The 26335-nt window shown below is 35.5% G+C and overlaps 1 protein-coding gene across 1 annotated transcript in view; it reads left to right on the top strand.

The window, feature by feature from the left end:
- Positions 1-2562: 2562 nt before the first annotated feature.
- LOC145680741 (FAST kinase domain-containing protein 5, mitochondrial-like) overlaps positions 2563-26335 on the top strand; it is a 50979-nt gene continuing 27206 nt past the window's right edge. The window contains exons 1-3 of the mRNA XM_081751702.1: positions 2563-2718; positions 17349-19255; positions 24367-24485. Coding sequence (XP_081607828.1) covers positions 17815-19255; positions 24367-24485 — 1560 coding nt within the window. The 5' untranslated portion in view covers positions 2563-2718; positions 17349-17814. The remainder of the gene's footprint in view (positions 2719-17348; positions 19256-24366; positions 24486-26335) is intronic.

Raw genomic sequence — 26335 nt, 5'->3', positions numbered from 1 at the left:
ATTGCAACTTTTTTTTTATTCTGCCAATTGTAAAAGTATAGAATTTCCCTACACTTTAGGACATTTTAAGAAAAAATACCTTCTTTTCCTTCTGCAAATTTTGATCATTTTTTCCCTACGCCGCCGAGGGAAATTTCCCTCCATTTGGCAACTGTGAGCCGGTGTAGGGAAAGATTCTTTGCTGTTTTCTCGTCGTTACTTGATATTAGTGCTGTAGATTGTTTGTGACATTTGCGGTTTTCAAAACCGAAACCGCAAAAGCGGTTTTCAAAACCGAAACCGCAAAAGCGGTTTTCAAAACCGAAACCGCAAATGCGGTTTTCAAAACCGAAACCGCAAAAGCGGTTTTCAAAACCGAAACCGCAAATGCGGTTTTCAAAACCGAAACCGCAAATGCGGTTTTCAAAACCGAAACCGCAAATGCGGTTTTCGAAACCGAAACCGCAAATGCGGTTTTCAAAACCGAAACCGCAAATGCGGTTTTCAAAACCGACATTTCGGTTTTATGAAATTTCACTTTTTCAAAAACCGGTTTTCGTTTTTTTCAAAAACCTATTTCGACAGCACTAATAATGATAGCATAAGCGGAAATAAGGGGAAAAGGTAAAGGACTTAAAGAATGTTTGCCTCTATGTGCCGAGTTTAATGAATTAGAAAAAGAAAAAACGAATATTACAAAATGCTCTATGAGCGTTGATACTAAATGATCATAATTAAAAAAAAAAAAAAATTCTTCCAATGCTGATTCCAGTGGAGGTCGAACCCAAAGACCATATACTCAACAAATATAAAAAAGATTTCCGATTGAATATGAAATAGGAAAGGGGGACTATGCCCATCCGTCTGTCTACAGGTATCAGAAAAGAAACGATAAGAGATACAGAGAAGCAGTTTTTCGCAATTGATTCAGGTTCCAAGGTGTTTCTTCTTCTTCGTTAACCTTCTATTCTAACCAGCAGTGGCAGAAATAAACCATTTCCGTTTCAAGGTTAAACACCATAGAAAAGCGGTTCTCAAACGACCCACATTAAATAATAAAAAGTATGTTGTAGCCCACCTACTTTTATTCAAATACACATTGACGTATTCTATGTAATGGTAATATATTTCAAAGCAATTAAATTTTGTAAATGATATCTCTAATTCCAGTTCCTTCAATTTATTTGGGGATGTTGCGAAAACCTCGAATGACTACGAGTGTTACAAAGTATATCTCGATGCTTAAACTTTAATAAATCAAAATTTAGTTGGTTTCTTTTATGCCTATCGTAAATATCTCAATTTCAAATTAAATTGTGATGTAAATTTATGAATACAGCAGCCTCATCGGTAAGAGAATATCAGAAGGTGACGATCGAGTAAGTGTCAAGTGAATTTCTTTCTCAATAACTGTATCATTTAAAATTGAATGCTTGCGCAAAGAGAGTTAAAGTTTTTCCATAGAAAGCCACAGAGCTAACACTACTTCCGACGCAATACCCTACCCCGTGACAGATTTTCACTGACCCACTATCTTCTCTGTAAATTTCCTTTTCTTGGAGTGAACCGAGGACCACGGAAAATAATTTATCGCCAGCACGCGACCCACCGACCTCGAATTTGACATGATTGCTGTAGAGGAGTACAATATGACATATTTTATGCAATTGAATGACAGTGTCCTACGTGAAAAAGCTTCTTGAAATGAAATATGGTTCTCAAGTTTAAATAGAAGAATCGTGTTGCCAGGGCCGGGGAGACATGGCCCCAAAGCTCATGTGGGCCTCCTTTACATTTATGAATATTCAATATTTGGCATAATTTGAATGCAATTTGTCTTAAAATCCTCATATATATATATATATATATATATATATATATATATATATATATATATATATATATATATATATATATATATATATATATATACTTTCTGCATCTGAATGCCCCCAAAATTTACAGAGAAATCGGTGCCCTTGCATGTTGCCAGACTCTAGAATTGCCATTATGCGAAATGGTGGTTTCAAAATAGCCATTGTGGCAACGGCGCCAACTTCCCACTTCCCAGAATTTATATGGGTGCATATCAATGGCTTGACGTATTAGCCTATATGTTTTCAGAGAAGTCTCGATATTTAGTTAAAATCTTTTATAAACACTGTCAAAAGGGCTGTGCTGTGATAAAGTAAAATAAGTAAAATATGAAGTACTATAAGGATAAGTTGGGGCTGCCCTAGCTCAGTCAGTAACACGGCTGATTTAAACGCAAGTGAAACGACTTCAAACCCGAGTCTAAACTAAAAATCTTCCACCCACAAAATTATTTCTGTCAGTGCCGGAGCACCGCGGCATCCACGTAGTCGGCGCGCACGGACACTTTCCGTAACTAACGCAAAATTTACTACTTACTTAACGATAACTTATCCAAAATTTTACGTACAGTAATGAAACGCAAATAATACGAAAAGTCATTATTAATGCAATGCTGGTTATCGCAAACCAAATCTCAAATTTAACGTTGCGTTCACAAAAACCGTTACGAATTGGGGCCCTACTTCTTTACAAATTCTAGACCTGCTCAATTGAACTGTGCTCTCTTGGAGCAAGCAGCAAGGGCAGATGGAGAAAAGATGAAACAGGTGTATTCTGAAACAAAATACAAAGTCTGAAGTAACTGACTGAATATATAATATCATAGTTATACATTAATTACGAGAACTTAAGTAGAAGACAAGGGTAAAATCATTTTGTGCATTATCATATATAACTAATTAAGTATTTATATATTTCATTTTTTCTTTGCAAGAATGTAGTACAAGGCAAAATCGGAATTTTTTGGTGCACCTTATTAAAAGGGCATTACTACTGTATCGCCGGACCAATTTAAAAATCGAAAACAGTACCAAAATGTACTGCATTCGGTTATATTTGCTTGGATTACATTACGTTCCTTTAGATTACGTTACTAGGCGTGTAATTTTACTATACGGAACCATAATATAAGTAGTAGTAGTAGTAGGAACGGGTTAGAAGCCCCGCAGGGTTAGTTGGGTTCTGTTCTCTACATGAAATGGCAAGTTAAAGACTTGCCCAAATTTTTCTTGCCACTTTTACAATCTATGGGTCCATATAGTAAAACAAGTGTACATCTCCGCGAAATAGTCCATCGCCTCCACATACAGTGCTCCTTATAACATCAACAACAACCAAAAAATACGCACATTTTCTTAACTGTTACTATTCCCCTTACCTGACTTTCACTCATTCTTCCTCACAAACTAAAATAAATTCTCCAATTGACCCGGTAAATTTCCTAAAATTGGTCCGGCGATACAGCATATAACCTTTATGGAAAGAATACTAAAGAATTTTTTTTTTAATGTGTGTCATCTCATTAGCGAAACTTTCTTATAAAGGTGAATATTAGCGGGACATAAATGTATGAGTAGAAGCTTGTGCTTAGCAAAGAAAGACCAATGTTCAAGGAACTTAATTGTGCAAGTAAAATTTGGAACACTATTAGAACATAGACAAAAGTGTTATTTTTTTATTATTTTGGGTAAGAGTGCACTTTGTGCAGAACATTCGGGATAATTTTGGAACTTGGGGCACAAAATCAGGTAAAATCACCATGTTTACAGGAGAAATGAGTTGATGTTATGTAAGTGTAATTACTAACATAACAGAACTTAACCTAACCTACCCTAAACCATCAAAAACAGAAAATATGGGAAGAAAGTACGAATTTTAAGCAAAGAATACTGGCCCCCAAATCCAAATATCCTAATATAATCTAACCAACCTAAACCATCAAAAAATACAGAAAATATAGCAAGAAAGCACGAAACTTAAACAAACTATTTTGACCCCCAAGTTCCAAAAATATGCCACCGATATAATACATAACAATACGAGTAATTACACTCTGTTAATTTTAACAAAATAGATTCAAATTTCCCTAACCCTAAGGTAACCCGATCCTACCCTACTTATTCCTACCTTGCGTCATATTAACAACATGGTAAAATCACTTATTTTCGTAAAGTGCATTCTTGCCTTATTTTGTTATTTTCTCTATAGTTAGAAGTGATGTTTAGTTGAGGAGGCCAGTCTTTTTTTTTTTTTGATCAAAAAATGTTACAATTTCTCTCATTTCCGTTAATATTAGAGTACGTTTGGCTCCCTTCATCTGAACATTAACCATGATTCAAATTCTAAAATGTTTGAATACCACTCATTCTAGCTCTGGAACTTCTTGTATAAATTAACAGACAAATTCTCACCAAATATTAACTAATAAATAATATTATTTATTATTTACATTATTTTATATTATAAAATAAATTTATATTAATATTATTTATTAGTTAATATATGCTTTGGTCAGAATTTGTCTGTTAATTTATACTAAAATGTTTGGATTAATTGTCCTTCAATAGGAGTTTTCAAGTAAGGGTTTACTTTGCATTACATGCTCCAGTTCGTCTTCATGCACATCGAAAAGTAGAACTGGCGTAGAAGTATTTTGCAATAGGTTGTATTGCTGTATCGTTAGTGATAAGAAGGCGTGGTTGATGTAATTATGTTGACAAGTTCCAAAATAACCTGTGCTAGACTTCCACTGTATTGCATCTAATCGCGTCAGGGCAGGGAGAAGCAGGAGTGTCTCGCTGGAGTGCGTCCATAGCAGCAGAGGTGCAGGCTATATGCTTACAAAAATTGTATTTTTCAGAAACAAGATTTTCAAAATTAAGAAAACAAATATCAAATGTTACTTGAAAAGGGGAATATGTAACTCATCAAAATATATGAGAATCTTATCTCTGACACGCGTGATAATGTTAAAAAGCGTAATCGAAACTGTACCCTTAATAATTCATAAGGGTGTCATGATGAACTTGGTGCTTGGGGTCCCGGGTTCGATCCCAGCCCCCGCCAAGTGAACTTTGTAGTGGACAAACACCGTCAGGGTGGGTTTTCTTGGGGTTCTCCCGTTTCTTCCCACTTTCTTCATTCCATCATTTCATTCATTACTCATCATCACCGTCTCCTTTAGCCTAACTGGCATATCTGTGGGACATAAAACTCAAAGATTTCATTTCATTTTCATTTTCAATTCCATCTAAATGCATTTGACTTAATGTTAAGTCATGATCTGTAACGATAAGTCTTCCAAAAGTGTGAGATACGTAAGGCATAGCAGCACAATGTTTTTTCCACTATTAGTTTACACACACACACACCATGGTAATACGCCTGCTTCGTAGGACGCATCTTCGCATATGCCCATCTGCTCCACCCCTACGGTAACTCGATTAGATGCAAGTCGCGGTCTTTAGTGGCCATTCAATTCCGTCCACAAGAAATAATTGGTAGATTACTGGAAAAGCATTTCCTGATAAAAAAAAAAAAAAAATACAGATTATATGAATTCACATTTATTTTAATTAAAATAGAATGATACGAACAAGAATTTCAGGGGAAAAAATGGATCAAAAGATTGCGATCTTGGCCAATAATTAGTTTTTTGATCAAGGGCCACATCATTTTTAAACGGTCCCTAAATCGAGTTTTCGTATTTTCTACGGAATAAGCACATGATACTAAGTTTAGTGATAGTTTGGGTTTGGCTACATTATACAAAAGTATATAGTTCTCCAGATATACGGCCTACAAGAAAATTTTTGATTGAAATATATTGGATCTTTATTTCATCAATTCCTAATATGACTGTTTTTATAGTTGAAAGTAAAGCCATTTTTCGCGTCTTGTGCGAGGATTTCAATTAAAGCGAGCGATGTAAAATGACCCTCAAATAATAATAAATATGTAAAACTACGTTTGTACTCGTTATATGCTTGCCCCAATATACTTTATCTTGACAGGGGATAGGAGTGGTGCGCTTCAAGTACCGTGTTCCATGTTAGTATACGATTTGCACTATCACAATAAAAAAAATAATAAAAAATAATTAAAAAACGCTTGTTCCTGTAGACTAGAGAAGGAAGATAATTGCATCTGAATGGTAGTGGAAGAATTGGTGAAAAGCTTCCCTTTAAGTGATTATAGATAGTTGCGCCTAAACTTGATTATAGATTTGAGGAATGTCTGCTTCTTGCCTAAGCAGTCTTTTGATTGGTTCAAAAACATTTCGACTTTCCTGTCCTGAGTTCACTTTTCATTTCTTTGTAATTTATATGCCTTACAGCTTATATTTGTATTATTTTGTTCGCGTACTTAGTCTCTGCCTCTCTCTGGGTGTTCTTCCTTTTGTTATTCCCTTTGTTACTAAAAGCCAATAGTGTTATTTCTCTATGTTGCATAATTTGTCTAATAAACAGGGATGCAAACTAGTCAGTAAAAGTCAATATTTTTGACGAAGTCAGTATTTTGGGCTCTTTGCAACGATAAAAAAGAAAAAAATTTCATATATTCCAAAGTACATAAGTCATTTAATAAAATGTTCACAATATAAAAACATTGTAAGTGTTGAAAATTGACACAATGAAAGCAGAAGTACTGTTTGTATGTTCGGCTGTTTACTTATTCACTAAACGAGATACTTCCAAAAAGAAGAGCCACTTGTCCACATCATGCATCATATGCTCAGGTCCATAACAAGCACTCTTATGAACCGAATTTGCAAAACGTCAGCACACTTTTCTGTGCAAACATTCAGTGATGAGAAAAATTTCCTTCCTCTGCAAGAAATCAATTGCAGAAAAAGTGTAAAAGGAAAGTTGAGTAAAGCGCATGAAAAGCGTAATCTTTGTTGCATCAAAGAAGAAAACACATATGTTGTTAGTTGTAAGCATACTTTCAACAAGTCATCTATGGTTTCTAAGCCTCTGTTAAAACATTTGGAGTGTTGGAATCTTCAAGAAAGAAAGCAAAAGTGGACAGCTGGAAGAAAATTGTCAAAATAACAGAAGCTTTGCCTAATCCTTACAAAGAAGACACACTTGTGGATGAGTGGAGACTATTAAGGTTAGAAGACGATGAGATCACAACTACTGAGAAAAGAATAGATGTTTGTTGTAACTAACATTTTAGGAGAGCTTAAATTTCCAACAGTGTTAAAAATTGTGAAAACAGCCCTCTCACTTTCACATCGCTCAAGCGAAATTGAAACAGGTTTTTCAATCTCTCTATGCATTATGACACCTGATAGGGCTAACATGTCACAGAGGGTTCTCAATGCTCATTTGCACATTAAGGGAGCTCTATATGAGATATATGATGGGAAGGCACATCTTGTGTATATAGTATATATCTAAAGAGCTTCTGACACATACAGTTTATAAGAGTTATAGAGAGTTTTGTGAGCAGCAGAGGAAATTAAAGGAAAAACAACAGAAGCAGAGGATAAACAACAGGCAGCTGAAGAAGTGAAGAAAAAAAACAACTTTTAATTAAGGAAGGAAATTGAAGGAAAATTATGTGCTTTAAAACATTTAAGGGATGAAGAAGAAAACAAGAGACAAACATCTGATATGTTACTGAAGGAAGCAAATGAACAATTGAGAGAGGCCATTAAGAACAAGGATCTTGTTGGAGCCGATGTGACACAGGTAATGGTTGACAGTGTCACAAAGATGAAGAAAGAAGCTGATGAAAAGAAACAAAAGGCTGATAAAATTCAGAAAAATGTGGAAGAACAAAAGTCTTCATTAATTACTACCTTTTTAAAGAAAAGAAAAAAAAAACAAAAAGGAGTGAACATCATAATAAGGTTCTTAAGTTTGTATGAGTAAAAGGAGGCAAGGGAAATTGGCCTGAGCAGTTGTAATTATTTTTTCATCTTATGAAAATAAGTTTACTGCAATTCAGTTTTCTATGTAAGTAATTTTGACCTCAAAAGTAGTTTGCATCCCTGTAATCAATCTATCTCCCGCGAAATCTTTTTCAAGATTCTTCTTTTTAGTTTTCTTACGATTTCGAATACAAATTGTTTAATATCTTATCTGCTTATCTTGGGTTTCACCCTTTTTCTGTAGCACTTAATTTCGAAGCTTTCCAATCTTGATGAACAGATCCATATTTAGATGCTTTTATAAGTTTTTCGTTTCATGAGTTCTTCGTTGAGATTTCCAGTCAATCTTTTCTGAAAGTTATTTCTTCGTTTGGGTTTCCTCCATTTCTTTCAATAAATATTTTTCATTTTTCTTGTGGTATCATTTTTAGCACACCTCTTGTCCTGACCTTGTTGATCCCCATGAATATGCTGCATCTTCTGCATTACAATTGCTTTTTTTTTTTTCAGTTCTCCAATAGTACAACATCGACCGCATATCTAAGCAAAATCTATCTTGTCTGCGAACAGTTATTCCTAAGGCGTGGCTGTCTTTTAGAGATGTAGAAGCTCGGAAGAAAACATGATTTTTGATTTTTTGAAAAAAAAAAGTCTTTTTTGCTTGGGAAAGTTTAGGCTTTTTTCAAAATTCTGCTTTAAATTGACAAAGCAGACTTTGTTTCGCTTCTCTACGACACAAAAACTCATTTAATTAGCGGTTGTGTAGATAACAATATAAAATCTCGAAAATAAATCTGCTGCAAAAGAACGAGTATGACTTGGACTGCTTGAAGACTTTCCCAGGAGTTTCAAGTTGCATCTTTTTGTTACTAGTTTCTCCACTCTTTCGGTGAGTCGACGATTTCGCGCCTTAGTGTAGATGTTTCCAAAGGTTGACCAAACACGTACCGAATTTTCTGTTAGTGTATCATATGTGTAGTAAACTATTCATCTGAACGTGTAGTTACCAAGGCTCTAGAATATATAATCACCATCACGGTTTACCCAGTCCTGACTTTTTAACAAGGGAAATTTAACATTTCATTACTGAACTCTCGGTTTAAAAAGGAGTTACCATGGCACCGCATTTTTCAACTTTTTTGAAAAAAAAAATGAAATTTTGAGTTTTACGTCCCACAGTTATGCCGGCTAGGCTAAAGGAGACGGTGATAATGAGTAATGAATGAAACGGTGGAATGAAGAAAGTGGGAGGAAACGGGAGAACTCCGAGAAAACCCACGCACACGGTGTTTGTCCACCACAAAGTTCACTTGGCGGGAGCAGGGTTTGAACCCGAGACCCCTAGCACCAGAGATAAACGCTCTACCACTGAGCCACCGTGGCCCCTCAACTTTTTTGGGTTTAAAATGTAGGTTTCTCTAGATGAACTGTGTCAAACGGCACTACTTTTGATTTCTGGAACCGACCACTTGAAGATCGAATTAGGGGGGAAAAATGGTCAATGCGGACCAATGGCCGACTGGACGAAATGAGTGTTATTCGATTCGTATTCACATTTACATGAATAATTGATATGCGATTTTCCCGAAAATTGTGTTTTGAGCCCGAAATTAACGAAAATCCGGGATTTTGGGCAATACGGACCAGTGACCGCCCGGGACGAAATGGGTGTCATTTGATTCGTATTTACATGTACATAAATAACGGATATTCCATTTTTCCAAAAACTATTTTAACCCTGAAAACTAACGAAAATCTGGAATATTGGAGCATGGATTTTCGTTAATTTTCCGAAAATGTACATTTTAAACCCAAAAAAGTTTAAAAATACGGGACCACGATAACTCCCTTTTAACCAAAACTCTCAAAAAGAAAAAAAAAATCCCTACAGAATTCATTTAAGTCAAGTATAACTGCACAACAAACATGACTAAGTGGTTAGCTTTTGCTCTTCTATGGTGTAGTCCGGGATTCAATCCCGCATGGGACCATTCTGACAAAAATTTTTCTTAATTTCCTCTGTGAATGTAGAGATAGTGCGTGTACTGCTAGTGCTGGCCGACTTCCTTTTTTATTATTTTTAAATCATAGTTATTGCTAATTACCAGCAGTGACGGATTTGCGAAGGGGGTTAGTGTGTGGGGTGTCTTTCGGACTGAAGCCTCATCCCCGTTTCTAAAACAAACGAAATATTAGTTATGCTGTGCTTATAAACTTCAAGCTCCTCCTAAATAAAAATGAGAGATTTTTAGAAAAATCAAACATTAATCAGAGAAACTCCTCCCAAAATATTTTTTTTTCTAAATTGCTACTGATTATTTGTATAAAATGGTATTCAAGGTTGTGCCCAGAAGATTATTGTTAATTCATTGTACAGCTACAATATAAGCGAAATGTAAAGGTACGCTCTGACGTATATTTTGAAAAACATAAGTTTAACTTATGTGCTAGAAGCTAGAGTACTAAGAGATAAAACACGGATGACTAAAATGAAATGATCTAGAGAAGAAAAAATGTCGATAAGTCAGAAGTTAAAATAAAGTTAAATAAAACTAACTACCTAACTCTCTGGCCTGTGAAACCCGCAGGTTCAATGCCGCGTTCACAAAAGCTCTCCACTGACTTGTGTCCTTAGCCAATTGGATCCAGTTTCTACTTTGTATTCCTATTTTTGCGAGATCCATCTTAATATTGTCCTCCTATCTGCGCCTAAGTCTTCCTAATGGTCGTTTTCCGATTGATCTTCCAGTCAAGACTTTGAAAGCGTTTCCACTTTCTTCCATTCTAGCTACATGACCCGCCCACCTAAGACTTGATGACTCTAACAATGTTGGGTAAACCATATAAATTATGTAGTTTCTCGTTATGAAGTTTCCGCATTCCCCATTCCCGTTCCTCTTGGGTCCGAATATTCGTCTTAGGATCTTGTTCTCAAATACTTTCAATCTATGTTATTCCTTCCGAGTAAGCGACCATGTTTCATAATCATACAGAACAACAAGTATGATTATCGTTTTATATATTTTAAGCTTCAAATTCCTCGGCAGAATTCGTGACGACAGGAGATTTTGAACTGAATAATAACACGAATTCCCTGCTTTTAGCCGACATTTAATTTCTCGGTGAATTTGGTTTTCGTCTGTTAAAATTGTTCCTAGGTATTTGAAAGTATCCACTTTATCAAAAGTATTATTCGGTATTTTAACGCTTGCCGTATTACGATCCCGACGGACTTCCATGTATTTAGTTTTCTCTGCATTTACTTCTGAACCCATGTCCCTGCAAGCGTTTAATAAGACCTCTGCATTTCTTTCTATTGTTCTCCTATCATCTTCTACAAAATTTACATCATCAGCATATGCCATAACCTGGTGAACCCCATTCAACTGTAGACCCTGGTTGCTATCTTTGATTTTCCGTATAGCGTATTCCAGAACAAAGTTAAATAATAATGGCGACAACGCATCTTCTTGTTTCAGTTCATTCTCGACGTGAAAGCTCGTGGACAAAAATTTTCTTAGCCGGACTTTACTTTGGGATTCATTTAAACATCTTAATTAATCTAATTAGGTTTTTCGGTATTCCAAATTCTGTGAGAATGTTGTACGTTTCTCTCCTAACCGAGTCGTAAGCGTTTCTAAAATCAATAAATAGTTGATGAACCGGGGTATTGTATTCTTACTTGTTTTCGAGTATATGTCGAATTGTAAATATTTGGTTAAATAAAGTTAAATAACCTCTAAAATTGCTCTCAAATACTAAGTACTTTATGTTTACTTCAATTCATAAAACATGTGCTCCATCCATCACGATGGTGAATTCCAGAGCGAAATATAACATTTAGGTCATGAAATCTTATTTAACTATAGAGTATACTATGAGAAAGCTATTTAGATAGAAGAATCACGAAAAAAATCCAAAATTTCCGTTTTTTTCAACAAAGCAGGCTTTTTTTTTATTTCTACTGCCTTTATTATTTTTATTGCTATTTCAATGTATAGATAATACAAAATGGGTGACAGTAAGTGTCCTCTCCTAACTCTGTTGTGAAATGTTGCTTTTCATTCACTTGCTAGAACAGAGAAAAAAGAAATAAGTAGATGATCGTTGGAAACTTGCAAAGATTCAATGCGAAGAATTTTGATATATATGCAAAGTCTGATTACTAATCAGACAGACTAATCAGACCCCCGACAGACTATAGAGTACATCTTACTGTGGAATAATGTATTACCTTTGTACCGCGTTACTTTTTAATGCTTATTTGTTGTATATTCTCAATAGTTCGACCTTTTCGGGGATCAAAGTCACGGACATTTCAATTTTTGTTTGCTGGAGATCCACTATTTTTTCAATCTTGCGCTAGTGTGTACTGTCGTGTAAAAGAAAATGAGCCCCAAATATTCCAGAAAGCATAACGCTTACATAACTAATACCATATGTATTATATAACTATGTCGCTTGGACACCACACTTCCCGACCATCCCTGTAATGTTGATATTTAAAATATGCTGTCATCAAAAGCAGTAACGGCTTTTATGTGCTCGCTAAGTTGTTTCTTAATCTTGATGTAATAATGTAGTCATTATTTTCGCAATAATTTTCTCGCGACTCTTTATTGTTTAAATTTAGCATATTTACGATTTCTTACTTTGTAAATATCAGTGAAGCTAATATTTAAGGAAAAATATTGGTGATCATGACCCCTGACAGGATCGAGATATTGAGAATACTTAACAAATAAACACAGAAATTATCGGGGTACAGACATAAGTCCATTCTGTTATGTATGTAAAGTAAGCATACGAGTATATTGAGAACGATAAACTTGCAGGCTTATGCTGTTCATTAAGAAAAGTATAATTGCTATGTAGAAAAGAAAAGCTTATGCTAAACTCATTAACATACCTATGAGTTTAGCATTTCAATAGCACAAAGTAAGTCTAGGCTGAGATATTGTGTAGCCAGATTTCATCTACAATCAAAATCCATATTCGATTTTTTTTTCACTATACGTCAATATTATCTTTAAACCATATTCTTGTTTTTTTTGAAGGGGGGAGAGGCACGATATTAGAGCTCATAGCTCTAGTGCATGGGGTCCCTGGTTCGATCGACCCAAATAAGTATGATGCATATCAACGTGTTCGTATGTTTTCTTGAGATACACCCTTTTCCTCCCAAATTCTCATTACACCGGTTCATCCATCATCATTCACTTGCCTAAATCATCCGTCTTCCTTAGCCCAACGGACATAGTCGTGGAACGTTAAACTAAAAGATTTTATTTGTTTATTTGAATTATATGAAAAATATCTTCTTTCGACTTATTTATCACTATTATTCGTCCACATTTTTTTTTTTTTTTTTTTTTTTTTTTTTTTTTTTGAAATAATGTGTAGACCTAACACTTTACAAGGTAGAACCAAGGGCGCCTATGTTGTTGTTTCCAGAGGAAGGGGGGGTCAAATATAAGCGACATTTTAAATATAGTTTCAAATTTTGCGGTAACTATTCTAAAAATTCTGTTGGGTTTTCGATCTTCCGAAGTACAATTTTCTCTAGGGGGGCAAGTGCCTCACCTTGCTCCCCCTGATGGGCGCCTTTGGGTAGAATTAAATGTTTAATTACTTATAAAGCGTGTGGAACATTATAATGTAACGAATTAATTCTCACCTACTCGTGTTCCTATGTCAGTTACACCCAATATTTCTAATACTTCAGTTGAGCACCCTCTTTTAATTTACCACTATTTAATATAATATGTCAGCCATTCTTATATTTGCCATTGTGCTAATACAACTAAACATGTAAAGATCTTATATTGTAATAAATGACTTAAGCCTGTGTTTGTTCCTGAAGAGGAGTGCCCGAGTGAAGCATTCGAGATGTTGGATGTGATAATTTACATAGGAATACAAGTAGGTGACTATTCCGCTGTATAAAACTGACCAGAAATGCCTGATCATTTGATCAATAGCACTACCAGTATGTCTTAAATTCATTGATACCCAGACTTAGTACAATAATATTCTCAGCAAAACTCCGTAAAATTCATTTTATAGATATTAGTATTTTACATACGAGGGAGTGCTGAAAAGTCTAGCTTTTCTATAAAAAACAAGTCTCCCAAAGTCGGAGTATTATTGTGATGGATTTATTCAGTATACTCTCTTCAGTTCGATGCACTCTTTTGCTTTGGTCCTGCAGGTTGTTTGTTTAATCCCTCCCCCCCCCCACAAAAAAAATCTTTCAGTGTTTTTTTAAATATAGGAATAGGTGGTAGTCATGTGGTAGTCAGGTGAATAGGGTGGGTGATTCAAGTTTCAGATCCTAATATTCCAATTTGTTCATTGCTGTTGTGTGGGAATGCATTGTCATGAAGGTAGACAGTTTTCCATTGGTGCTTTTTTTAAGGTCTTATTTAAGCCTATCTAGTAATGATGCATAGTAAGGCTCGGTTATGGTGTAGATAATCAACAAAGACTACGCCATACTAATCTAAGAAAATACTAGCAAGAACCTTTGAACTACACTTTTATACCCGAAACTTCTTTGTCTGTCGGTGAACCACTGTGACGCCTTTCTTTTGATTTTCTGTTGTCTGTTGGTCATAGAAATAGATCCATGTTTCGTTCTCCGCAACCAAAAGTGCAACAAAATTAGTGGCATCCTATTCAAAACGTCTCTTGATCACCCTTGGCACCCTTGTATGCTTCTGGTATGAATGCAAACGTTTGGGAATCCACTCATGTCAAAATGATCACTACTAATGACACTAACGCGTACACGGGAGATGGCTAGATCCGCTGGTATCCTTTTAGCAGAAATGCATCAGTCTGAGAGATTCATTTCATGGAGTTTTTCAATTGTTTCGAACACAATCACTGTAGAAGGTCTCCGAGGCTCCCGGGGAGGGGCTCTGCTTCAACGCTCAAATGTTCTCTACTAAATTTGACAACCCAGCTCTTAACAGTGGCATAGCACGGGGCATGGACCCTCATTGTTTATAGCATCTCATCAGAGATGATCTTTGCAGACTTTTCTCTGAAGGAAGAGGGACTTGATGACTGCTCTAGTTTCATCATCATGAACTCCACTTGCTGACCCACCATCTTCACTCTTCACCTATCCCAGTGCTTTGATTTTGGGATACAAACATATAGAATTGCATAGCTTTTAAACTAAATAAAATGTAACTACAATACTTATCTATTTGTATTCCTTAATGCGTAATGAACCTTCCAATATTTTGATTAACATACACGAGTAACCTTTAACAAGATTTAATTAGGCCTAACAAATGTATGTTAATACGTTCACATGCCTATTGTTTTAGTTTGAACGTTTCAAATTTATGTATAAATTAATTATGTTCAGCGTGAAGAATTTCCCTTTCTATGTAAAGAATAATCCAAAAGTAAAAATACGTTATTTTGTATGAACGTAAATTTGAAATGTCCTCTGATACTAAAACAATAAGCATATGAAGATCTTAGTATACAACATGTATTAAGCTTCATTAATCCTCGTTAAAGGTTACTCGTGCATGTAACCGAAATATTGGGAGAAAAGTTAATTCTGCAAATACAAGTAGGATTTTGCAAATACAAATTCTGCAATTTTCCAAAAAAATGAAAGTTACAACTGAGTTCCTCTTTTAGTTGATGTCCCTTTCCTTATCTCAGGAGGTATAAATGTTTATGTCCACCGATACTAAAAATTAGTAATAGTGAAGTGAGACTTCAAAAAGGAAAAATACAAGAATGAGTGTCTGATAAGTGTACAAACACACTACATGGAACTTGTATAAATTTCATCCAGATGCGTGTAGATTTTAGAGCTATTTTATTGCTTATTTTCATTTAAACGTATCCTAAATAGCTCGGAACAAGGTAGAAGTCTCGACCACTGAAAATTTATCAGCGAAGCTGGTAGCGGCTTAGATTCAAGGTGCTTGAAATAAAGTAATTTATATATTATTTCGCTTGTTGTAATTGTGATTCTTGAAAGTACTTTGCAGACTTAGACTCTAGGGAAGAGTCAAAAGCTAGGAAGTACAAAGTATTTTTAGAAATCACAATTGCAAGAAAGTAAATTAATGGTTAAAATTCCTGAAAATGTTAGCATATTGTCTGTAATTTGTATAGTTTCGAATATGTGTCTTTTGCTAAATATTACAGAATGAAAAGTGAGGAATTATTTTACTCGATGTTTGCTTGACACGAATTTGTGAAAGCATGATGGTATTTTAAAACCACCCACTCCATTTCTTCATAATTATTAGTTTTAACCTTAGAAACACAGAAAATTCTGTTTCGCGAAATGCAATGTTAGAAAAGAATCACAGTTTACAAGAAAAATAAGTTCTTATCACTCGTGAGAGGATTCTTTACTCTCAAGCTGTCCCAAAGGGTATGAGTCTCCTTTTGAAGACTGAATCGAATACTTGATTTATTGTATGATGAAAGAGGATATTTTAACTCTGAAGGTAATTGTCATCCAGTTGTGCTGCTATATATTCCTTCACAAATGTGGTATGAAACAGAACAGCGAAAGCGAAATCTCACAGCTTTTACAAAATTTAGAAACAGGTTAAATTATAAGTATCTTTTAATATAATTTCGGTAAGCAGCAATTATAATCACAGTAATCGTGCCTTCTCAACAAGACAAAAGTAACCCCACAGATTGAATCTTTAATTTAAATATTCATAGAACTTAAGTGTATATATCAGCAACATTATTGCGGGAATAAAGGATGGGTAGGAACTATTACGAAAACTACTCTTGGTACTAAGAAGGAACGTTAAGCCTTAATCAATAAATATTGTAACAATCCCTACTTTTCAATGTGTATTACTTCTTCAAGCACATGTTATAATTATAAAACACATGCTATTATTTATAGAGCAGACGATACGGAAGAAAACAGGAAGACACGAAGCCGACGCGGTAAAATCCGAAGATGGACGAAACACCCAATATTACTTATAAAAGAAGATCAGGAAAGGACTAAATTATCAGTTCAAAACTGATCAGCTAACTCTCAACAACTGCTTCTGAGGTCGCACTGGTCACCTTACCTAATCCCTGGAGGTTGCCATGAGCAAAGGGGTTCCCGCACAAGACTAGTTCTATCCTTTATCATCCAAGGTCACATACATGTGCTAAGGACAAACATTTTTGTATATTACAAAAGAACTTTGTAATTTAATCTAGGTATAAAGAATTATTTTATAGTGAAATTGGTAAAGGGTTAAACCCGGACCATTATTGACTCTACCAAGAAGTAATACAATATATATTTACCAATAGCGACATGGATTATCCGTAAAAGTAAAGACTAAAAGCCAACAGGTTCAGCCCAACCCAAAAGTAGATTTTATCTATGGTAGCTCAATCAATCAGTGTGCAAGCAAGAAGCTGGTTTGATTCCCAGCACGTTTAGAAGTCTTTTCAAAGATATACTTCTAATATGCAAAATTAAATTTTTATTTAAATATTGCTTTTCATCAAAATTTATTTAAAATCTTAGTGTCAATGGTAAATGTTAAATGAATATTCAATATTTTTTTTTTTCTTGATTTCAGTTCTTCTTGCTTTCTTCCAGGTTCTGCACTCCAATCGAAAGATGTGAATATCGTCTAGTTAAAAGTAATAAAAATATTTATTACTGAAGCAAAGGATAACAGCCATTTTTATTAGCATTAATAATTTTAATACTATCATTCGTGTTACCAGTGACCAAGAATTTGTGGCAGTTATGTAAAAGAAGAAAACCGTCCTGATGCTTGCTAATTCAAGAATTATATTTAGTTAATATGGTCGTATATTCAGGAGTATTGTATTATTTTGAAATTAGTTTTGTTTATGGATAGTGAAAACTGTTGTTTGATACAAACTATGGGAATGTTGAAGAAGGGTCTGTGTTAGAATTAAGTATGCTAATATACATTTAAATAATACTGTTAATAATGTCCATAAGGTATTGGCGTTTTTATCTTTGATTTTCAAAACTTAAGAAATCAGTAAAAGTATTGAAAGTTTATATTGTGCAATTACATTTAAAGGCCAATATGTTCCGTAAGAGTTTAACTAGAATATGTACAATTTCACTGAGACACAGATCGTTTCATTACGACAATTCTCGCAGAAGTATATTAATACCTTTGGGCTTCATTGAAAACAAACTACACTCTAGAATTCTGTCTTCGCAGATACTACTTACTACAACATGTGGAAAGTGGAATAATAAGTTCCTCCATTTGTCAGCAACAAATTCAGCAAAATTGTTTGTAGAGAAAGAAAATCAGTTTGCATATTCTATCATGGTAAATAATTCCAAATATAGAGAAAGTCTAGTACCACAATTAAAGAACACACCAGTAGTTACAGAAAATGAATTTGAAACTCTTATGGCCTTAAATTGGTCAACTTTAACACCTTCGGATGTTGTTAAAAATTTCGCTCACGTCGCAAGTTACTGCGCACATGCTCAGCGTTGTATCACAGATGAAGTTTTTGATCACATATGTACAGCTGTGATAGAAAATTGTAAAGATGTAAATGATGATGAACTAGCGAAATTACTGCAGAGTTTAATTTTATGGAAACAGAATATAAATCTAGAATCTGTAAAATGTCGTAATTTTCATGAGGTGTGGAGTACGCTTGATAAAGAATGTATTAGCCGTTTAAAAGACTGGCAAAGGTCTAAGATTTTATACTTTGCAGACCATTGGTTCAATCTGGACCTAGGTCGTGTATGTGACTTCGTGTGGTTTGCTTTGCGGAAAATCAGTAGAAGGCTTAATCCACTGTCTGCCCAACAGTTAATACAAACAATGTTTTATTTCAATGTAGCCAGACAAACAGACTCATGCTTTAATATGTATGAATATGAGTACAAACTTGCAAAACATATTCATGAACTGAGTTGCGATGAATTAGGTATATTTGCAATGGGATTTTTCAAAACGCAGACAAAAATCCGGGATCCTAACTTATTAGCAACAATAATGAATAGAGTTTTCCGTGAAATTGAAACAGTGCAAGAAGTGCCTCTGTGTTCGTTGTTGAAAGTGTTTCGTTATAGTTTACCGATTTCACTGACGGGCACGTTGTATGAACTACTAGATAAGTTAGTGCCAAGAGTTGAGAATTTGAGTTGTGCGGCGGCAGCACATCTTGCGTTGGTTGGAGTCAACACTCAAGTGTTCCATGAGAAATTAATTCAATGTATTACACACAAATATGCTGCCAACTTGCAAACTACAAGATTGAAAGACTTGGAAAAAATACTTTTTGTAATGACGTCTTTTGATTTTGACCCTGAGACAAAACCGTGTTTGTTTCAAAGTATTGTTGAAGAGTTGAGGAGTGAAACTAGAAAGGATGAGATTGAGAATCATCCCAAATGCTTAATAGCTTGCATTAACTACCTTACAATGAGGAATATTTTTCCTGAGGACTTAATAAACAAGGTGTTACATTCAGAGTTCATCAGAAATGCATACGGTGAGTAAGATGTATTAGTTAACTTTTTTACAATGTTGTTTGTAAGATTTAATAATAATTTTTGCATCTGACCTATATACAGAGGTTGATTCATTTATGTTGAGCCGAATTTGAAATGCCTAGGAAATGCCGTGTTTCCACTGCCGGTCGTGTTCCATTAGTAGGGCATCTCTACTGATTACTGCCCGGCATCGGAATTTCCATTGCAGGAGACTGCGTTGCAGTTGGACCGTGGGTACTGCATCCCACTCCTCTTTACAGACTTTCTACAGGCCAGAGATGGTGCGGACTCGACGATGGGACAAACACCGCTTGAGAAGTCTGGAAGCACAATAGTCCACTGGGCTGGCATCTGGACTCTTGACAGGGATGTCAGAGAATTGTGTTACCGAAATTCCAGTTTCGTGTTCCATACGACGATAGAATTCCAGCGATGTTTTCGCCGTGTAGTTGGAGACCTTCGTCTTCGTGCAGTTAGTTCTATCTGGTTCACGTCTTGTCCGTACAGTGCTGGGATTTCATGATACTAGTACATTTCAGTCAGAACATGAGTCTGGTAGTACGCAGCATTGATTTTGACATTTCGCTACACCCTTCGGAGACACAGTTTGCCCTTGTATGAGAAACCGACAACGATCATGAACCCTTTTGGAAAACTCTCTACGCACTGGCGGAAGAACATTCTTCGACCATTTTCGTCAACAGGTCTGTATCTAACGGCACAAACTTTACCACAGTCTATGAGGTAAATCCACGCCTCGTCATCATGGGTAACAACGAACTTCCACCGATCACGCCCAAGACGACGTTCTTACAGCTTCTTGCAGTTCCTTTTCTGGCTCAGCCACATAACATGGTTTCAGAACGTGTACACTGCTTTTCCGAACGACCGTCAGACATAAATCCCTGTGAATGACGCAGTTCATTACCATCTGCAATGTGCAGCATTTGCTAGTCACTGCACGCCATGTAAGGGGATTTTCGGAGGTCGCCATACGCTGAATCCCATTCAATACCGGCGGGATCATCTTCAGGGGAGGCCGGGTTCTAGCTGCTCGCGTCGGTGTGGTGGGCCCAGGACTCTGTACTGCATATTTACTCAACCTGTATGAAAATTACGCACTTGACACATTTCTACGATGCGCGACGCCATGAAGTTTATTGAAGATCCACAATAAACCTCTCCCAGAATCTGTTCAGTTTCGGAGGCATCAGAGTGCGCTCGCCTACACAGCTCTACTGCGTGACCAACGGGATACTGTTGCTTGCCTCGTGGCAAACTTACTGCGATGTGTTGCGCATACGCAATATCGTTGCACATTGACTTCGGCTTAATATAAATGAATCAACTGTTGTATGCAACAGAAAGAATATTGATTGTCGATTTATTGTCGTTTCACTGCTCTTCTCGTTTTGAGATCGCGAAGTAAGAAGATCTAAGTATAGTCAGTTCCTTTTCTCTGGTGGTACGTAGTACCAGCATCTTTTTTTCTGAAGTTTTATGAAAAAATATATCATTTCATGTCATAATTACAAAAACAAAAAATACTAGAGAAACAGCAACTTTTAAAGACTGAAAAAAGTCAGCGTGAAGATGATGATGCTTTTGTTCAATGTTCTAACATGGGAACCTCACGAGGTGAGAGTAAGGTGCCGAAAAATCAATTAGCTTGTTAAATAGCATTCGTCATACTAACTATAAGATGCAAAAATCCAAACTCTTCATCAGAGTGTTTTCGAGAATATTGACGTTATGCTTTCTGACAAATGAGACAAATGATGTATAAATTAGCAATCAACGCTTAATCAACAATCAAAGTTTAGATGATTTCCAGCGAACTACTTTTGACATAATCACCTTCGAACTTTATCATCTGCAACATCCACATAAAAATATTAGTTGTACAGTTCGTGGCTTAGAAATCGTTACAAAAATTTTAAGTTCAAATTAATAATGAACTTTCTCTTATGCATTCAGAAACACACGTCTCATCGACTATATGCTTCTGGTATTCAACTCATCCCTTCCTCCAGCTCTCCTTGTTTAAAGCAGTGTGTGACGTAGTATACTCTTCCCATTCAGACAGAAAAAATAAGAACCATGTTTCCAAGGTTGATAGCTCTAAAACCATTTCTTTCATTCGTTTGTTCTGAAATGCCTTTTTAGAGCCTGAATAAAAATGTCACAGATTGTTCCCATAGCTTCTTAAACGCCTTTATTTGCATTCTTTTACTTCAAAGACTGCAAGCTAAGAAGATGCTCCTTGTGAAATCTATGGAATTGTCAATCACGGCAGTAGGTTTTGTGCTTCCCAAAGTCTATAATGCGGGCGTAAAGCTTTAGAAACTACTGACAGAAACAAACGTTATTCGATGATTAATTTCATTTTTTGTCAGTAAGTGCAATCAAATGTTCCAGGGGTGTCATTTGGACAGGACAGAATAGTGTAATTCCCCTTCCCTAGAGCTTGAGAAGTACATGAACTCTCACCAGGAATAGAACCCAATTCTTTCGTGCCAAAGCTCTACGCTACCCATATAGCAACGAAGGAGCTCTGGTATATGTTATTTGTAAGATACAAACTGACACGAAGATCATAAGTAGTCATTGGATTAGAAATGTGTGTTACGATCTATAATAACTGTTTCTTCAAAATACACTTATTTTCTGTAAGTTGACCACTTTTCAATGAAACCGATGGTGGATTATATAAATAGGTTTTACTGTATATATATATATATATATATATATATATATATATATATATATATATATATATATATATATACAGATAGATAGTTCGGATCTTGTGTGAAGCTTATGTCCACGTCTCATATAATATCGATGCTGAAGAATAACTTAGTCTTCAAAACTTACGAATCATGACACAAAATTACTTCACAGAGAAAAATAAATACAAAATCTCTTATACAAATATATATTTGTATATATATATTTATATAGGCGTGGACATAAGCTTCACACAAGATCCGAACTACATGAATTTCCTCCGGAAATTGAATCCGGGGTTTCCTGTGCCCAAGGCGGATATGCTAACCATATATGTCATGTTATGTATCTAAAAGTATATATATATATATATATATAGGGGGCCATTTTAATCTTTCCACGGAAATATCTCTAAAATGGTTGAACATAAATGAACTGAACAAAAAGTCAAATAGGAAATACCATGGGGTAAATCGAATGGTGATGTCGCGCTGCCCCCCAGGGCCGCTCTTCAAGGGGTCCCGGAGTCCAACTTTAAAATTTTAAATGAAAACATGGTGCGACTGACACATCGTTCGATAGATTTCTAAAAACTAAAAAGCGATGTGGCAAAAGATTTTTCATATGCGTCACCGTATTCAAAATGGCAGCAAAGATATGTTACCTGTATGAGATAAACGTCCAGTACCACTAATATGAAAACGGTTGAACAAAAATGAACCAAACAAAAACTCAAATAAAAAAGCCATGGAGCAAATCAAATTATGTCACGGTGCCCCCCAGGACCGCCTTTGGTGGGGGCCCAGGCCCAACTTAGAATTTTTTTAACGAAAATATGGATAAAGTGATCTATCACCTCGTTCGATAGATCTTCATATGCTAAACAGCGTTGTGGCAAAATATTGTTTATATGGGTCACCGTTTTCAAAATCGCCGCTAAGACATGGTGCCTGTACCAGATAAAACGTCCAGTACCATTGATATGAAAAGGTTGAAGATAATAATGGATGAATAGAATAAAACTCCTATAGGAAATCACAGAGGGTATTTATCATTTCACGGCTCGAAAATATTACAACAGAGGAGAATATGATTAGAGTAAATGTGCCATAATGCAAAGGAGGAAATCTAATTCATAGAAAATCATCGTTCCAACGTCCTCCGTAAGTGGGTGAAGCGGGACGGGAAGGAACGGTGAAATTGCAAATAAAAATCTTAGCTTTTGCATATTGTATCTACACAACAGAATTATCTGAAATATGTTTTTATAAGAGATAGATGTCTGTAATGGAAAACAAAGTAGGTATAATTCTTGTTAAATAGTACATTCCATTTTGATTGCAGGCAATGATTTGTGCAAAAATGAATCAACTGAAATGCGAAACCAATTTGTTGAACAATGCAATTTTAGAACAATGTGTACAAACATTGGTTTTACTCAAAAGTCGTCTGCGCAATATCGGTTCATTATAGTACCAGTCACTGGTACACCCAAGTGTTTCAGACAAACCATACATATTGCAAGTAAAAGTGGGGTTCTCATTTGAGATTTTACCATTCATTCCCACTTCACCCACTTACGGAGGGAGATCGGAAAGATAATTTTCTAACAATTAGATTTCCTCTTTAGCATTATGTCACTTATACTTTAATAATCTTCTTCTCCGTTGGATTATTCTCGAGGCGTGCAATGATAAATGCCCTCTGTGATATCCTGTACGAGTTTTATCCTGTTCATTTATCTCCAAACGTTTTCATATTAGTGGTACTGGACGTTTTAACTGATAAAGGCACCATGTCTTGGCGGTCATTTTGAAAACGGTGACCCATATGAACAATCTTTTGCCACAACGCTGTTTAGTGTATGAAGGTCTATCGAACGAGGTATCACTTGACCCATGTTTTCGTTTAAAATTTCTAAGTTGGTCCTGGGCCCCCATCAAAGGAGGCCCTGGGGGGGGGGGGTCACCGCGACAACATCATTCGATTTTCTCCATGGCTTTCCTATTTCAGTTTTTGTTTAGTTCATGTATTTTCAACCGGTTTCATATTAGTGGTACTGGACGTTTATCTCATACAGGTAACATATCTTGGCTGCCATTTTGAATACGGTGACGGATATGAAAAATCTTTTGCCACATCGCATTTTAGTTTTTAAAGATCTATCGAATGAGATGTCAGTCGCTCCATATTTCCGTTTAAATTTAAAGTTGGGCCCCGGGCCCCCTTAAATAGCGGCCTTGAGGGGCACCGCGACATTACCATTCGATTTGCCCCATGGTATTTCCTATTTGAATTTTTGTTCAGTTCACTTAAATTAAAATGGGCCACCCTGTATATATATAGTATATATATACTTACAGCATTCATTTAATTACAGGACAGTCGTTTTATAATATGGGAAGAGAACCGTTTGTAATTGACGTCAACTTGGAGGTAGACTGTCCAGAATATAAAGGTCAAAGACTGGAACCCAAATTAAGGAAGTTTTTGGGAAAGGTGGGTGGAGGCTGTCTTCCAATGTAGAATTATTTATTTTAAGTATGAATGTTAACATTAGTCAGTCCACATTGCTTTAAAAAATTAGATATCAGTGGCAATAATTATATTCTTTTTGCTAATCAGTCTCTTTCTAGGGTTTTTTCTTTTTTAACTGATTGTACCATGTTCCCACCTTACTTATTCAAGTCTGGAAAACCATACCAAATGTATAATTGTTCTATAATATTGTTAAACAATATATATACTAAAGTTGAAGCTTTTATTAATTGAATAAAACATTTGCTTATCGAAACTAGTGTAAGAATGTGCTAAACATAGCAAGCTTATAAATTTGTAAACAGTTTTCAATGAGTCAGGTAGTTTATTGTATGGTTCGACAAAATCACATCAATGTAGTTACTCTGATTTCAGTATCTGTGTATTTTTTCCCCAAGAAATGTAATGTAGAAGTGATTTAAAAGAAAAAAGTCTTTATTTTAAAAGTGTGCGTGTTCAAAATACTTAGAATATTTCTTCAGTTACAGTACGAAGATTTTTTTTTTTTTTTTCTGGTGATTACTAGTCTATATCTCAATCCCACGAGTCCATGATCACAGGAGGGGGGAGAGAGAAACGAAATAAATTTGGAAATTAAATTTTAATATGAATTATAGTCCATGGTACAGGATAATATTTTGATTTCGAATAATGCACCTTACAGCAAGCATTAGTAAATGTGTATATTATATCATACATGGATAAGTAAAGATCAGTAAGTGTATTAGTGACCGAAACTTTCCATTGTACAGAAGAGCGTTTCACATTTATGGTAACAATTTAATTACTAGGTAGCAGCACGTGTACACACAACAAAGAGGTCTTTGCGAGTAATTCAAAAGTGCTGTGTGTCAACTCGCAGGGAATATGGCTTTGCTGTTTGTAGGAGCTCATATGGCTCCGAAAATTGCTGCATTCTGAGAGAACTACTCTTGTATAGAAAACGGGAAGAAAAAATATGTTTGTTTATTGATCTAAAAAGAAGGTTTTTGACCAGTTAAACTGAAAGCTGTTGATAGAAGTTCTAAAGAAGGTTGTATTGAAAAGAAAAGATCGAAGACACATAAGGAACTTACATATCAATCAAAACATAAAGTGTTAGAATAGGAGAGAAAGTATTAGAGGAGACCGCAGTTGGAAGGGGAGTTCGACAGAGATATTGTCTTTCGCCAATGTTATCTAATATATACGTTTCTATCGTGTCACGTGAAGATGGTTGAACAGTTCAAAATAAATTTTGAAACATAATACTTACCTCGAGCTAGGTTTTTATCATATCATTTTGATTCAAGGACGTTTTGTAAGGAGGGAGTAATGCAAGGATAAAAATTTGAGCCAAAAATAGAGAATTTCACAATTCATTCAAATTTGAACGATGGAACTCGGTAAATAAATGCCTTATTAAAAATAAGAGCACGTATCCCAGCGTTTCCATAATTCCATGAGCAAGTTCTATGATTGTTTTCGCTACATTCAGATCGACGTCGTCTGTTGTTTGTGATTGGATCATGGAAAAACGGATAACATGTTTGAAATGAATTTCGAAACGTAGTTAATACCTGTCTCAAGCTTGGCATCTACCGTGTCACTCTGCGTATCCTAAGGGAAGTAGGTGTTCAAACTTGATGACAAAAGTAGAATATTTTATCGGCGAAGAATAGGCATCTCAGCTAGTTTAATATATATCTAAAAGAGAAGGAGGACCTGTATAACGAAGATGGTATTTCGGCAGGAGGTAGAATGATTAGATGTATACGATTTGTGATACGCTTGTTGCGAAATTTAAATAATAAGATTTAGACAAGTTAAGA

This window comes from Thermobia domestica, chromosome 3 (assembly GCF_964235325.1).
Source record: "Thermobia domestica chromosome 3, izTheDome1.hap1.1, whole genome shotgun sequence".
Classification (NCBI taxonomy): Eukaryota; Metazoa; Arthropoda; class Insecta; order Zygentoma; family Lepismatidae; genus Thermobia; species Thermobia domestica.
Note: the sequence above shows the minus strand (reverse complement) of the source record. Positions and strands in the feature narration are given on the sequence as shown.